The following is a 15,675-nucleotide window of genomic DNA, read 5'->3' on the forward strand; positions in this document are numbered from 1 at the left end:
ATTCAGAAAAAGTACGTTTTTGTGTTTATTGAAAAACTAAAAATATTGTCTTCATTAATTAATTAGCACATTTGAGAGTGCTGCAGAAGGGAGTGCCCTGCAATATTACATCAATATGCCAAAGCAAAACATATCAATACAATAGCGCAAGGAACACTAAAAAAATTGAAACGAAAATATAACACGCCAAGTAAAAAAATATATACGAAACAAACATAGCAAAAAACAGAAAATGAAATCTAAAGAAAAAACAGAACAAAACGAAATCGATAAAGTGAGCAGCAAATTCAAATGAACCCACAGGTACAGGAATCTTTCAAGAATGATTTTAAGTATTTTTACAAGACTGCCAGACTACAGAACATGAAAACAGAAGCGCAAATAGAGGTATCTTTTACGACTTACTGCAGTACTAAAGCGCGTTTGACCTCTGTTAGTTACTTTGGATTGGCTCGAAAATGGGAAGTACGTTAGTTTCTCTCTTGATTTTCATATAGATTAAAATCTTTTAAGTCGGAAAACTATATGGAACTGAAAACTGCATTAAACATAGTTCTAAAGAAAAGCATGACAGAAATCTCAAAAAATATTTTTATTAAATAAAAAGGAAAAATACATTTTTCCTTTTTATATATCTTTCCTTTATATATTTATCCTTCTATCTATAAAATATATCTGGCCAAAAGCATGGTACCAAAGGCATGGTACCCAAGGCATTAAACCGGTCTCTCCCCAGATGGTGTATTCGAGCATTGCTATTGCCAATCGACTCAAAGAGCAACGCTCCTAACACACTTAAATTAGAAAAACGAATTAAAAACGGAAACAAAATTAAAATTAATAGTTTAACGAGAGTTAATTTTTTTTGTTTTATCCTTTTTGTCTTTATTGTGCTATATATATAAATACTACACATATACAGACATAATTCGTAACTTCACCGATTGATTTACTACGTTACGTAGTAAATCTACTACGTAACGTACCATAAAGACTACATTTCACAGTACTACGTTACTGTGAAATGTAGTCTTTATGGTGCACTCTAACTGCACCCGATTTGCATATGCAATCACGTATAATTAAGATTCGCACGTCTTACCTTTAGTTTCTGGGATTCAATTGATTATATTTTCTGTTGACAGCATATTATTAAATTGATCTTACTTCATTGTGTCAAAGATTGTATGAAATGTAAAGACATTCGTGGGCTGAATTGGCCAGTCCGGTCTCCAGATCTGAATCTGATGAAGTTTTGGAGTTCCTTGATCGACTGTTCGTTTTCTTAAACAAAACTCCACGTCATTGCACAAGTGTTAACCCATATCTGTTTCTCACTCCCCATTTCGGCACCGGAAAAATTGTACATAGTACAAAGGAGTGGATACGTTTTCTTTTCGTCAACTTTCACTTTTTATTGTACTGTTTTCTCCGAGAAAGGGTTTTTCTGCCATGTGTGCTTTTTCTATTGTAAATCCTGCTAGTGTGTAAATTTGTGTAAATTTCTATGGTGCATTTCTTCCCAGATAATCTTTTTTGTGTTTATTTTCAAACATACAGAAAGCAGGGTGCACCCTAATTTTTGGAGGCCAATACAATTAATAAGTTTAGCATTTTGTCGACTTGAATCTATAGAATGGTAATGGATTTAAATAATGTTAGATTTATACTCTACTATAAAATTTGAATAAAGAGTTTGATATAAAAACATTACTTATACGTATTTAGTTTTACACACTAAACAATTACCAAGGACTTAGTCCTATTTTTAGGGCTTTATCTTTTAACAGCGTGATAGGCGTGCCATGTAATTTTGAACATGGTAGGCGACGTGGACAGCACCTGAGCTGGTACCCCTCCCTCCAAATTTCCCCACCATAGCCAACGAGAGGACTATCTGCCACGACAGATTTAGAGTGCATCTTAGTGCCTATAGACGCCGATTTAGTGGGATGCCAGGATCAAATTTACAATCCCAGCTCTCCACTAGCGGTATGAATGATGCCTTGTCCCCCAGAGCTCTTATTAAGTTTTACTTCAGGGTATCTAAAATGAACTACTATTTATAAATTAATTGGCAAATATAAGAAATGCTTTGAAATAGTAAACACTGCGATTAAACATGTAAACAGATTTAAAGAACAATTCAGCAGTCAGCTTTTCTACTATATGACATTATTTGAAATAAAATTTTCATCGTTGGTGCTATGTAAAAACTAAAGATACATGTAGATATTTGATTTTATTTATTCATTGGTTAATTGAGAAATACAAACGAACTATTGTTTTAAAAATTATTTTAAAATTCAATATGGGCCTCTGTGACTTAAAGAAAACTTATTCAAGTAATTATAAATGGAGATACATTTCTTTAAAGTAAGTTGTAAAAAACGTAAATTTAAAAGTAATTTTCAGTGAAAATTTTTGAAAAATAATTAGAAAATAGTTGAATTGATCTGAAAATAATTTTATTCCAAACAAAGTGAAAATTTTTTAATTATCTGTGTACATGCGATTTTACTAATGTCAGAAATTTTTAATGACTAAAAAACTAAACAGTGAACAAATGTCATGATAAGTTCGAAAATCCTACTTATCTGTTTGCACAAGCAAAATCCAAACCCCACATCGATAGTCAATATCGCCGATGTTGGTGAGGGAAAAAAATTCCGAAAAACAGGTGCACAGACAAGGGTGCCGACAGAATAATATAAAAGGGGGTGCAACCCTCTAACAAACTACCCCCCCCCCCCGCAAAAAAAAATTGAAAATATTCTGTTATTACATTTTGTTTTGTTATTACATATACTTTCATCTGTTAATTTTTTTCAAGACACATTTTTTCATTGTTAACAAGATATTTAAAAAGAAAGGTATGGTACGAAATGTGGAGGAATAGTGAAAATTCTTATGAATCCCTCGAATACATCGATTTAGTTATTGAGGCCACACCGTTTTATCCAGCTGTGTTGTTGATACTTATCCCCTTGGTATAGAGCCCTAGACCAAGTCCAGAAGATCGTGTCGCATCAGCAAGTCATAAGCAGTCTCTCCATCACTCATCAGTTGCCTCACAGAGGCATCAATGCAATCAATCAGTATCTAGCTGTAGCGGAGGCAATCAAAATTGGCCTAACTCTTCCAGCTACTACGTGCACTATTGAACGCACCTTTAGTACAATGAAACACATCAAAATATGGAATCGGTCTACAGTGCCTCACGAGAGATTAAGTAGTTTGTGCATGCTCAGTGTGCATAAGAAAAGAATCAAAGATGACTCAGAATTCATTTAAAAATTTATAAACAGATTGGGACAGCTAACAAGACGATTACAATTCTTGTTTGATTAAACAATTTTTTAAATGTTACGTATCAATAATTACTTAATTATTTGTTTTTGAATAAAAATATTTGTAATAAAAAAATTATTATACTCTATAATTGCTTATATAAAAAAGCCAGAGGGTTGCAACTGCACCCCCTTGCACCCCGCTGCCGGCGCCCTTGTGCACAGACATTACATATCAGTATTCTTAATTTCCTTTGAACAGACTATTTCTCCCAGATAAAAGTAATGCACAGTAGACTTCCATAATTTTAAAATAAACTAAATTTATTTTAATTATTATGCTAAGTACATGGGCGTTTTCAAGTTTCAAGTTTATTTATATTCAGGGTCCTTTTTGTATAATTTCGTTCAAAATTAAAAAATATCAAATTTTGAGTTATTTTAAAATGTAAATTTAATGCAAGAATTAAAAAGAAATAAAATATTTTTTTTTACATAAGGATTTAATATTTTATTTATGTATAATATAAAATAAAGGGTAATTGCACTTTTGACGTATTTTGAGCAGCAGAAATTTTTATCACTTAATTGATATGCTACAAGACGTCTTTAGTACTGTGATTACTTAAGATGATTACACAGTGGCTTACTGACTGATAATTGGCTGACTGACAAACAAAAATCACAATTTTACACCTTTTTCTTTTTAGGAATATCTAAATAAAATTACTATTAAAATGAATTTAATACTTTTTTGTTTCAGCCCTCAACGTTAGACTAAGAGATTAATTATCAATTGTGTATTAAAATTTTCAAAAAATAACTGGAATTTTGTGACTTTGGCAATCGGATGCGTGATGGTTAAAAAAAATCTGTGATAAATATAAATCCCATATTCTGAATATAAAAATTGTATTTTTAGATCAAAATATAATACATAAAAAATTAGAGTTGTGTAATTTATTTTCGCAGAAATGCTTTATTTACGATGAACAGGTACAAAAGAGTTTTACATAACTTTGCAATAAATCACACTCATTCTTAATTATTTGCAGCATTATATAATAAGAGCTAGCATAAGTTGTTGTGAGATGCTCGTAATCGGGATTTAGCAGATAAAGTAAACAAATTTTGTTTTGTATTATATTTTGTTTGTCATTCAAATTTGTGAAAGCTTCAGATTATTTTTAAAAGCTATTATAATTCATTGTTTTTAGAAATTATTCTACCAACAGTCCTTATTTATTAAAAGTAAGTTTTTTATATTATAATTTGAAGATACATTTACATACTTTTACATTTTTTATATTATAATTTGAAGATACATTTAACAATTGACATTTTTTATATAATTTGAATTTTTATCAACTGATTTACTATTTAATTAATTAATAATTTACTAAGTAGTTTAACACTACACGTTCTTATCACTTTTATGTGTGTGTACTGTAAAAAAATTTGAGAAAATTTTAATTGCAAAATACTGTAAAAAGTAATCTTTTCAGTACTTTGTAATTAATACAGCAAATTATGTTAGCAAAATGATTTATTTATCCAGTTCGCTGGCACAGAGGATTGCAGGTTTATGCGAAAAATTTCCGAGAAAATATTAAAACATTGAGTTCTTGAAACGATAATGTTCACGACAGTCTGGAGTGCATGGGTGGTATTGATTTTCTATGCCACCGATTTAATTATCGAACATCGGAATGAGGGGCGAAGACCAACCACGAAGCAACCCTTTTATAACAACCGTAGAAAAGAAATCACAGCAGCAACTTCCTCGCTAAGGTGATTCTGAACATTCCCTATCGAATTCAGGAGATCTGGCTGGCAATTTCCCTCGACGAATATTTTTACACTAAAAATATCCATAAAGAAAAAGGGAATAGTTTACAATCGGGTTTCCCCTCTTATACTTGGCGATTTGAAGATAAACCATGAGCCAATCACATATTAAACAAAATTTGCAGTAACCAGAATGTGACGTCATTGAAAGCAAAGACAGCAAGTAGAGACCCTGAATTAGACAGGCCGACTTATCATTTATTTTTGGAGCAAAAAGCTAACATAAGCAGATAACATAACTAATACTAACATAACTTGAGAACTTGTTTGCTCCAATATTGCTTGATAGGTCAGCTCTGATAGTATAGGAGCCTTAACAGCAAGGAATATCAGGGAGGGTCGGCATAGCTTGGTTGGAAGGGCACTGCGCTCATGTCCAAGAGTTTGTGGGTTTGATCCCCGCTTGTCGAAGGCTCCCCTTGTGACTAATGCACATTAAATCTGTCCAGTCAAAAAGTTCTCCATGTTTCCATAACAAATCATACCTCTGGGGGTATATTGATCCAAAAGTTACCGTGTCTTCTGGCTTGGGTTCAAAATTACAAGGCTACGGAGTTGAAAGTTTAGTCGTAATCCCAGAATTGGGTCGACTGTTCAACGACGGTTTTAAAATATAAACAATATCAGGATAATCAGCAAGAGATTTCAGCAAAACTGAACAAAAATTATCGCCAAACATTACCCACACCAGTTCCCTCTTCTAAGTCACTTGAAAGCACTCAGCTAGCCAATACAATGACTTTCCCTGACATCAAACTTCCGTTTCCAAAATTGTTGGCGTCCATGAAATTGGAATGAAGGATGATTCTGTTAAAATAGTCAGGAATCCAGTTAAATGATCTCTGGCTTTCTTTATATAAGAGTATAAAACAATAACACATTTGCTTGTTTTCAAACGACTGAGAAATAGGTCATTATTTAAATAATAGTTTGAAATCCTGGTAAGGCTTTTTGCTGAATCTGGGAGGTGTGACCATTCAGTGGTACTGTTCACTTTTCAGGGACTCATTTTATTTTATTTTATAACCGTCGTTGAACAGCCGACCCAATTTCATGGGTTTACGACTACTTACGTTCAACTCCATAGCCTTGTAATTTTGAACCAATCCAGAAGACAAGGAAACTCCTGGATCAGTACCCCCAGAGGTATTGATTTGTTGTGGGAACATGGAGGACTTTGAGACTCGACAGATTTAACGTGCATCAGTCACCATTTACTACACGGGGAGTCTTCGGCCGGCGAGGATCCAGTTCTGGATCCCCAATCCAGAAGACAAGGAAACTCCTCGATCAGTACCCCCAGAGGTATTGATTTGTTGTGGGAACATGGAGGACTTTGAGACTCGACAGATTTAACGTGCATCAGTCACCATTTACTACACGGGGAGTCTTCGGCCGGCGAGGATCGAACCCACGATCTCTTGGATATGGGCCCAGCGCCCTACCGACCAGGCTATCCCGGCCCTCAGGGACTCATTTGGTTCTTTTCAATGAATGACAGAATGCAACAAAAATTAGACGTCACCTCATCACGTTAAAGATCTCCAGGAATGCAAAAATATTCGCCAGCTGAATTAGCCACCCAGTTCCCCAGACCTGAATTCTGTAGTGAAAGTTTTGGAGTTCTGTGGTAGACTAGTTGTTGCCCTTAAACTATACTCTACGATCATTGCGGAAGCTGGAACAAGTATCATTTCGTGTTTGTTCTTTGATCCCCTTTTTCGCTGTCCGACATATAAATTGCAAGAGTAGAAAGTCAATGTCGCCGATAAATTTCACCTAGGCATTGACACATTCCTTACTAGAATCCATTCCTGTGACATTCTCTTAGCAGCTCTTCACATAAAACTTTCTGTTTTCTTCGAAAATAGACATTTCTGCCAAATGTGTTTTTCTATTGTAAATGATATTTGTATTTAAATTTGTGTAAATTTTTATGTCACATTAAATTATGAACTGTTTTAAGCACATTGTTTCCTTGTTACATGTTTTGAGTTTATCATATTTGAAATAACATACAGAAGGAAGATTGCAAAATAACTTTTGGAGGCCAGCATAATTAGCAAGTTAAGCCTTTTGCCTATTTGTATGAGCTGATTAAAATTGTAGTAAACTTAAAAATAATGTCAAATTCATACTCTTCCATCAAACTTCAATAGAGAATTTAATGAAGCAATACTTCTTATTATTACACTTCAGGATATGATTGAGGAAGGAGGGACTGAAAACATAAAAACTTATTAAATTACCAGGGAAGGCAGATAGGAGTTTATAGGTGACTATTGGAAATATATCCAGGTTTCCCAAGGAAATAAAATTTATTTTGATGCTTTCAGTTTCAAATTAATCAGTAGTGATTCGTAAGACTTCAAAATAATTTTTTTCGCATTAAATATTAGTTTGGGACACCCCCCCCCCTAGTGCATGCTTTTTTTATTTAGTTTTTGAAAAGAGGGGGCAATTAAGAAAAGTGTTGTATATGTCACTCTAAGTTAGAGTGAATTATTTGTACTTTCTAATAACCTTCTTTAAAATTATTAGAGCATATACAAATGATGATTACACATGATTATGTACCATATATCCGTATGTTCATTTGCTGTTGTGCTTTTTAACACTTTCTTTGAATATTCTAATGATTCCCTTCAAATAAAAAATGCTCAAAGAAGTTACTTAGCCTCTCTCTATCGGTTAAAGCGTTCAAGTTTTGACAAATTAAAAAATTTGAGTGACATTGTGTATCGCAAAATACATATTTATATTATTAAAAATTAGGAAATAACAGATTCGTTACAATCTTAGCACTCTAACTCATTATATTTTCATAACAACTAGCAAAAATATTTATACGACGCTGTATAATATTGTGATATCAATAAGGTGAGGTCAATAAATTCGGGATTGAAATTCGACGATTCTACGCTGTAAATTCTTCCTAAAATTCTACTATATGAAACTTTTTAAGCATTTTGTTTTACCACGGTTGGATGTAACTTGATTGTAACCATTTGTGCGAAAATTTGATCTTTACCTAAATTTAATCTAGAGTTCCAGTGATACAAGAGGCATAACCAACCTAACAAAAAAAATTAATAGTTTTCAATAAACAATGCATTCAATTTCGTCATTAAGAAACTTGTTCTAGTTGCCTTGGCAACAAAAGAATAAGACAAGTTATATTTAGGAATTAATTTAAGTGATTTTTTAATTTATATAATTAATTGATACTTTGATTTCATTAACTTAATGTTATGAAGAGCATTATTTTTATTATTTTGGGATTTTTTTAAAAAAAAAGAAGATCCATCATATCTTTTGTACTTGCAAAGAGCTAGCCATAGAAAGATTAGATATTAAGCCTCATTAGCAACCTTGGAATAACGAATTGGATTTTGTTTACAAAGTACAATATAGTGCATTGAAAAGTATTCAATACAATGCAATTACTATTTTTGAATAAAACTGTATCAGCTTCAAATTCTAGCCATAATTTTAAATGCTGTAACTGATTTCATTACTTTAATGGAAAGGGAAAGAAGCCTAAGTAATTATTAAAACTTATCTAATTTATGAAAATATTGAAAGTTCTATTTTCTCCAGAGTAGTTTTAAAATTTAAATGGAAAGATACTAGTATCTTTTCAACGGATAAATCATATTTCATATTTTGAAGCTATAATTGGCTTTGTTTAGATATAACATGCATCAATGAGAATACGTAGCAGACAACTTCAGTCATTTCTTATAGAGAGAGTTTTGCCAATCTTACTGAAGCAGTATGCTTTTGTGACAATATATTCTATTGTTTTGACACAGGTAACAGTTACGTAACAATTAGGTTATAAGCTAAGTTCAGTCTTATTGATAACAGTTGAGTTACTGATCTAGTTCAGCACACTATCAGCCTTCAGAAAATCCAAAAATGAAACATTGAATTGATAAAATAAAAAAAATTCTGTTATCTTGGTCTAGTTTGATGTTATATATTCCTGTTTCAAGTCCGCTTTCGCGCAAACGATTTATATCGAGCTTAGATAGCATTATATTGCATGTTCTTTTCAGATGGATGAATTTCTTTTTGATTACGAAGCTGCAGAAATGGCAACACCTGATATCGCCAAAGACCATCTCAAAGTCATCAAACACTACGTCAGGGAAATATTCGGGGATTACAAGGTTGATCAGAATGTTCGGGATTTCATGTTGTGTTTAGGAGCTGACCCTGAATGGCCTTTCGCCGTAATTGGGATCTACAAATTTGCACTCGAGTTATTGCAGCTTAGACACACGTGCTCTGGTAGATCCTGCGTCAGAAAATCGAAGAAACGAAAGCTGGAACACAGAAATTTGGATACCAGGTTCAGAAAGTCAAGAAGCACTTCAACAATCAGGGAGAACGCAAAAGGAGTAAAAAAGATGAAAGAAAACGGGAATCCATCTTACATCATTTAAAGTTTCAAATACTAAACTTTCAATTACCACAAATGCATATTTTGAAAATGTAAAACAACTAGTAAAACAATTAGCAATATGTAGAGCTCAATCATATTTAAAAAAATTTTAAAACTGTTTTCTTTTTGCATTTTCGAATGTACGAGTATATACACATACAGTAACATTTTCGAGCAGTGCAGAAAATCCACCAATAATACACTTATTATGGCAGTGATATATATATATATACAGAATAAAGTAAATATTTAGACGAAAAAGAGATAAAATGAACGATTTACGGCACTTATACTATAACAAAAAAATGAATACTCAGAAGAACAGGAAATATATTCAACAATAATACTGATAATATGGTCCCTTTTCATTTGAAAGAGAGCCGTAATAATATTCAAATTATCCAAAATTCAGATCAACCAGAAATTTTTTTTTTATTTTAACGTAACTCCACTAAAATGAATCTCGAGATTTTATTTAAAAAAATCTTGAGAATATCTCAAGTTATTTGGCCCACTTAAAGCAATATTCTTAAAATTTTATTGAGAATACACTCTGAAGAAAATCTTCAAAGGATTATCCGATTAAAACCTTCAAAATACATATGATGACGAAAAATATCCTCAATGGTAGACGAATCATGGGTAAGAAGCCTCTTGCTGTCGGGCTAACTGTGGGAGGTTTTCTTAGTTTTTCCTCTCCATGTAGTTTAATTCCACCGAAAACTCCTCTACGACGGCTACTTTGTCCCAATTCTTGTTTTAGTAGTTTCCTTGTCTTCTGAATTGGGTTCAAAACTACAAGGCTACGGGGTTGAACATTGATAGTCGTAAACTCAGGATTGAGTTAGCCATTCTCCGCTGTTAATAAAATAAGATATAATCGGAAGATTTATTTTTAAATATAGGTTTATGTAGGCCAAATCACTTTAAATAATCAAGATAATTTTTTTTCCTCCATCATGTGGTGAAAGAATGGAGGAAATATTATGGTGTCAAAGCTGGGATTCGAATCCCTGTTCTGCCGGTTATGAGATTAACAGATTAGCCTAATAGTGAAATCTTAAATATGCAAAAGGTGAAATTAACTTTTAAGAGTTCAAAGTTTCATCCGCCCTTCTGACTATATTGTCTGGATCATATTTTTTGATTACGGTTAACGCCCCCAGTCATACTTTGATAGACAAAAATCTAAATCCGCCGAAAAAAGGTATGTTTATTTAGAGAAAGTACGCTTTTGTGTCTGATTTCATAAGTAAGTTAGCAGTTAGCAATAACTAATTCGTGAATTTGAGGGCTTCCTTTGAACCATTAAGACTATCAAATAGTTCATGAATAACTTTTGTTTAAATGATCAGATTTTTTCTTACTGACACTCAATCTTAATGGTTCAAGAGACTAACCTTAAATATGCGAATTAACTGAAGCAGATTATAGTTTAGGTAGCAGATCGGATGAAAATTTTGACTTATTTATGTTAATTTCATGTTTTGCTTATTTTTCTATGCCTGAGGATCATTTTACGCGAATTGAAACGTTTCCACACACAATGATAAAATTTATTTATTCAAAAAAAAAACTCGATGTAAAAAAAAAATGTTTCTTAATAATTATTTTTAATTTTTTTTTTTTTAATTATTGTTTAAAATTTTCTGAATTGAAGGTATACAAATTTTTTCATCATTTTAAAATACAAAATTTTAAATGTCAAAATATAAAATTTGAACGAAAACGGTTGATTACTTTCAAAACTAAATTGTTGTTCTTGTAGTTCATTTACGTCGCACTAGAGCTGCACAATGGGCTACAAATTCAAGTTTGAAAAGTCGTATATTTAAATGTTTTATTTCTCTCGAACTATTTAATCGATTTCGATTGAATTTCGTAGCTTGTCATTTAAAATTGCGTACTTTAATTTGTGTATACCTTCTAGTTTAAATTTTTTCGATTCCATATATTTTCAAAATTCAATAGCAAAGAATTAAATAAAATAGAAGAATAGTGTAGAGTATTACAGTATTAGTAATTGTTTTAATGCATGGTGTTGACAAAACGCTTTCTTTATCTTTAGAGTTTATAGATTCTTTATCTTTGTTTGTTACATTCTGTTTTTTTTTTTCGACTTTTCTATCATTTAACAGATAAAACAATAAATGTATTTCATAATCTTTTGATTAAAACTAAGTAGCTGATTTAGTTTCCATTTCAAATTATATAATGTTTTTTTTTATTTATTTTGCTTGGTACTGCGTTATGAAGATGATGTTCCTCAATGAAACTTGTTTTTAAAAAAATATATGCTATTTTAACATATAAAAAAATGTAGGATTTGGAATTTTAACATTGGTGATCTTTTATTATCATCAACTCAAAGTTTCTATTTTTTCGATCTTTTAATCCCTTAACTGTAGTGATTTGTCAGAACTTAAAAAAAAAATTCTTATTTATGTATAATTTGCGATCACTTACTGTGCATGTTTATTCCTTAGTGATTGGTCAGAATTTAGAAATATATTTCTTATTTATATTTAACTTAATATCCTTTAATGAGCATGTTTAATCATAATCATTTGTCAGAATTCAAAAACATATTTCCTATTTCTCATTTATATATAATTTGAGATTCCTCAATGTGCATGTTTAATCATTAGTGATTGGTCAGAATTTTAAAAAATATTTCTTATTTCTCATTTATATATAATTTGAGATTCCTCAATGTGCATGTTTAATCATTAGTGATTGGTCAGAATTTTAAAAAATATTTCTTATTTCTCATTTATATATAATTTGAGATTCCTCAATGTGCATGGTTAATCATTAGTGATTGGTCAGAATTTAAAAACATATTTCTTATTTCTCATTTATATCTAATTTGAGATTCCTCAATGTGCATGTTTAATCATTAGAGATTGGTCAGAATCTTAAAATATATTTCTTATTTCTCATTTATAAATAATTTGAGTTCCTTTAATGTGCATGCTTAAACATTAGTAATAGGTCAAAATCAATGTGCATGTTTTACTTCACTTTTCGCTATTGATTCTAAAGCTATAGGGTAAGAACAATCATATCAGAATACCCGGAATATCTTTAACCTTTTGCTTACTGCTGGTACAACATGTGAACCACATGTGATGGTACAACATGGTATAACGTAAGCGAAGGGTTAAGGTTGCTTACGCAAGAAAAATTCATGAATGTTTTGAATTGGACGTTGAAAAAAGATTAATGTGATACTGAAAAAAATTAAAATGTGCTGTTGGAACTTTATAAGTATCTTACGGTTTTACCTCAATACATTTTACTGTTTTCTATTTCAGAATGAAAAAATAAATCAAAACTAGCTTTAAAATCTTTTAGTACTTTTAACATCATTGCAGCATAACATCATTTCCAAAAGACATTGAAATAATAACATTTAACAAAATCTATCTAACAACAATTAAGTATAATAATTGGTATATTGAACACAGTATAGCTCTAATATCAGCTTCACATAGTTGCATTTGAACAATTTAGTTTCCATGAGAGGTGTAAAATTCGTTAATATATACACAAATATACCCATAAAGTTTTTATCCGAAGTTCCATAAAATAAATAATAATAATTGCAGTAATTTTAATAATAATAAACGACATATTAAATTATAATATAATTAAGAGAAAACATGATTTTTTCATACTATTTACTTAAAAAGAATAACTCATAAGTAGAATAACTCAGAAATATAAAATATAGATATAAAAAAAACTAAAATTTTATAAAAAATAAAGAAATGTTAGTTTCTGCAGTGCATACAATTCCAGATTAAATTACGGTGAAAAGTATCGCAATTTTTACTGAAATATTAATTTTTACCAGAACATATTGCAAACAAACAAAAACTCTGATATACCGTAATTTTTACAGTAATAATTACGGTAAAATCACCGAATTACTCTAATGGAATAAATATTACTGTAAAATGTACGGTATATTTAACGGTGAAAAGGGATTTTACGGATGATACATCCAAAGTGCTTTGTACCGTAATTTGATTCGGATTTTTTTACAGTGTAATTTTTAAAAATGAAACTAATAAGTTACAGTTAACAATATTTCTTATGCCATTCAAATTATAACATTTAAAGAAAAAACTAACGGTTAGCAATAAGTAGTATAGTTTTAAAAGTGAGTTGTACATAGTTATAATTGAACTCACAGTTTTCATGAAAAGTGTAAAACTCTGAAGTACATACACAAATATACCCCATCATGTTTATTCATAAAGTTCTATAAAGGGAAAAGTTAGCAATAATAAATCGTATATTAAAATATAATGTAACCATAGTGGGATTCATTTTATACACTTTACTGCAAAAATAGTACATACAATAGTTTAAAAATTTCAAATATAAAAAAAAGGTTCGTATATTATTTATATTAAGGGTCACATAGAAAAGCTGCTCAAACTTGCTCAAATCAAGCTCGAATGCTCAAATCTGAGCCCAGCACTGACTTGGGACCATTCGCTAAAAGAAGTGTTTGGTATCGAGCTAGACCATGAAACAATTTCACATACTTGCTTTCTACTTTCACCCAAATGGCTTATACAAAAACTTGTTTGGTTCCATTATTGAGTATGAAAAATTTAAAAAGCATCAAGTTCAGAAAATTGAATATTGATCTGTAAACAAGTAACCTCAATTACATACTTTATTTAAACTTTCTGCAGCAAAATTTGGCTTCACATCTTAGTGAACTTTTGCATTTATCTGACATTTTGAATTTCGAAAAAATCCTTTTGATTTAGGGCTTGTATTTAAGTCTTGTTTTGTCTGCCTAGCACCCCATATTGTGATTTAATTTTAAAAATAACGTTTGTTCTAACAAAAGAATGATGAAAAATTTTGTGTTTTATGAACTACAAAATATATGTTCCACCAATTTGCGCAATGGTCGCACAAAATGTATTTCCACCAATGGTCGCATGCCGTGGTTCAACTATGAAGATGGATTATCAAAATACACTGGTGAACAAAATTAAGAGATGGAAGACATTTTCTCAAATATCTCAAAAAATACTGAGTATAAATAAATGAAATTTGGTATGGATATAGCTTATTCCATGATAATAAAGTATGCAAAACAAAAATGAAAGTACCATTCACTGGCAAGGCCAATTGCCAATAAATCCAATGTAGTCTGAACTTAAGGATAAAAGATAACAATAAAAGTGAGGCTTGTACAGTGTGTGTTGCCTCTAGTGTTGTCTATGGTCACTACTGACAGACAGGCAGCATGCACAACGAGTATGCATGCTGTTAATAAGGGAGTTAAGGAGGACTTGTGGAAGACCCTCCCATTCTTCCACCAGAGCAATTTTTTATTCCAGAATGGTTCTGGGGGGAGGTTGGCGCATCGCAATAGCTCTCCCAAGATCATCCCAAGCATGTTCAATAGGATTCAAGTCAGGGGAATTAGCTGGCCAGTCCATTCCTTGAATATCGTCGCTTTCCGGATACTCATCAACCATGAGAGCCCTATGTGGTCGCGCATTGTCGTCCATAAAAATGAACTCAGGGCCAACAGCGCCCCTGAAAAGACGCTAACAGGGCTCTAGGATCTCCTGTCTGTACCTCTGGGCATTCACGGAACCATTGTCAAACACATGGAGCGGTGTGCGGGTATCTTGCATGATCCCTGCCCAAACCATGAGTCCTCCACCAGCATAATGGTCCCTTTCGATAATGGGATGGTATCGGGTTCCAGGTTCCCTCCATACCAATAACCGTCCTGAATCAGGTTGAGGACTGAATCTGGACTCATCGGTGAAGAGAGCATTAGCCCATTGAAGCTGTATTCAATTCTGATGTTGTCTTAATTTTGTCCTCCAGTGTATATCGGCAATGATATTGGCAGAAAACGTACTGTTGCCAAGCATCTCAAGGGATAAAGAGCTTGTCGTTCAATGGTGCTACCCAAGTTCAAATTCCAGTGTTGGCTGATCGACGCGAATTCTGCTCCCTTGTTGCACCGACCACAGTACTGACGTAAAATATCCTCAGTGGTAGACGGATCACGGGTAGACGGGACTGTGGGAGGTTTTC

At 32.0% G+C, this 15,675-nt stretch overlaps 1 protein-coding gene across 1 annotated transcript; it reads left to right on the forward strand.

Moving 5' to 3' along the window:
• The first annotated feature begins 4,409 nt into the window (after window positions 1-4,409).
• Window positions 4,410-9,686, forward strand: LOC147816618 (uncharacterized). Its single transcript, XM_087169225.1, has 2 exons — window positions 4,410-4,541; window positions 9,200-9,686. The coding sequence occupies exon 2, from the start codon at window positions 9,200-9,202 to the stop codon at window positions 9,587-9,589; it is 390 nt and encodes a 129-aa protein (XP_087025351.1). The 5' UTR covers window positions 4,410-4,541; the 3' UTR covers window positions 9,590-9,686.
• The last annotated feature ends 5,989 nt before the right edge of the window (window positions 9,687-15,675 follow it).

This window comes from Parasteatoda tepidariorum, chromosome 1, assembly GCF_982258835.1.
Source record: "Parasteatoda tepidariorum strain Cologne lab strain chromosome 1, Ptep-v5.0, whole genome shotgun sequence".
Taxonomy (NCBI): Eukaryota; Metazoa; Arthropoda; class Arachnida; order Araneae; family Theridiidae; genus Parasteatoda; species Parasteatoda tepidariorum.

Excerpts from the sequence above, each read along its gene's own strand:
- LOC147816618 (XM_087169225.1), top strand. The coding sequence starts at position 9,200 with ATGGATGAATTTCTTTTTGATTACGAAGCTGCAGAAATGGCAACACCT.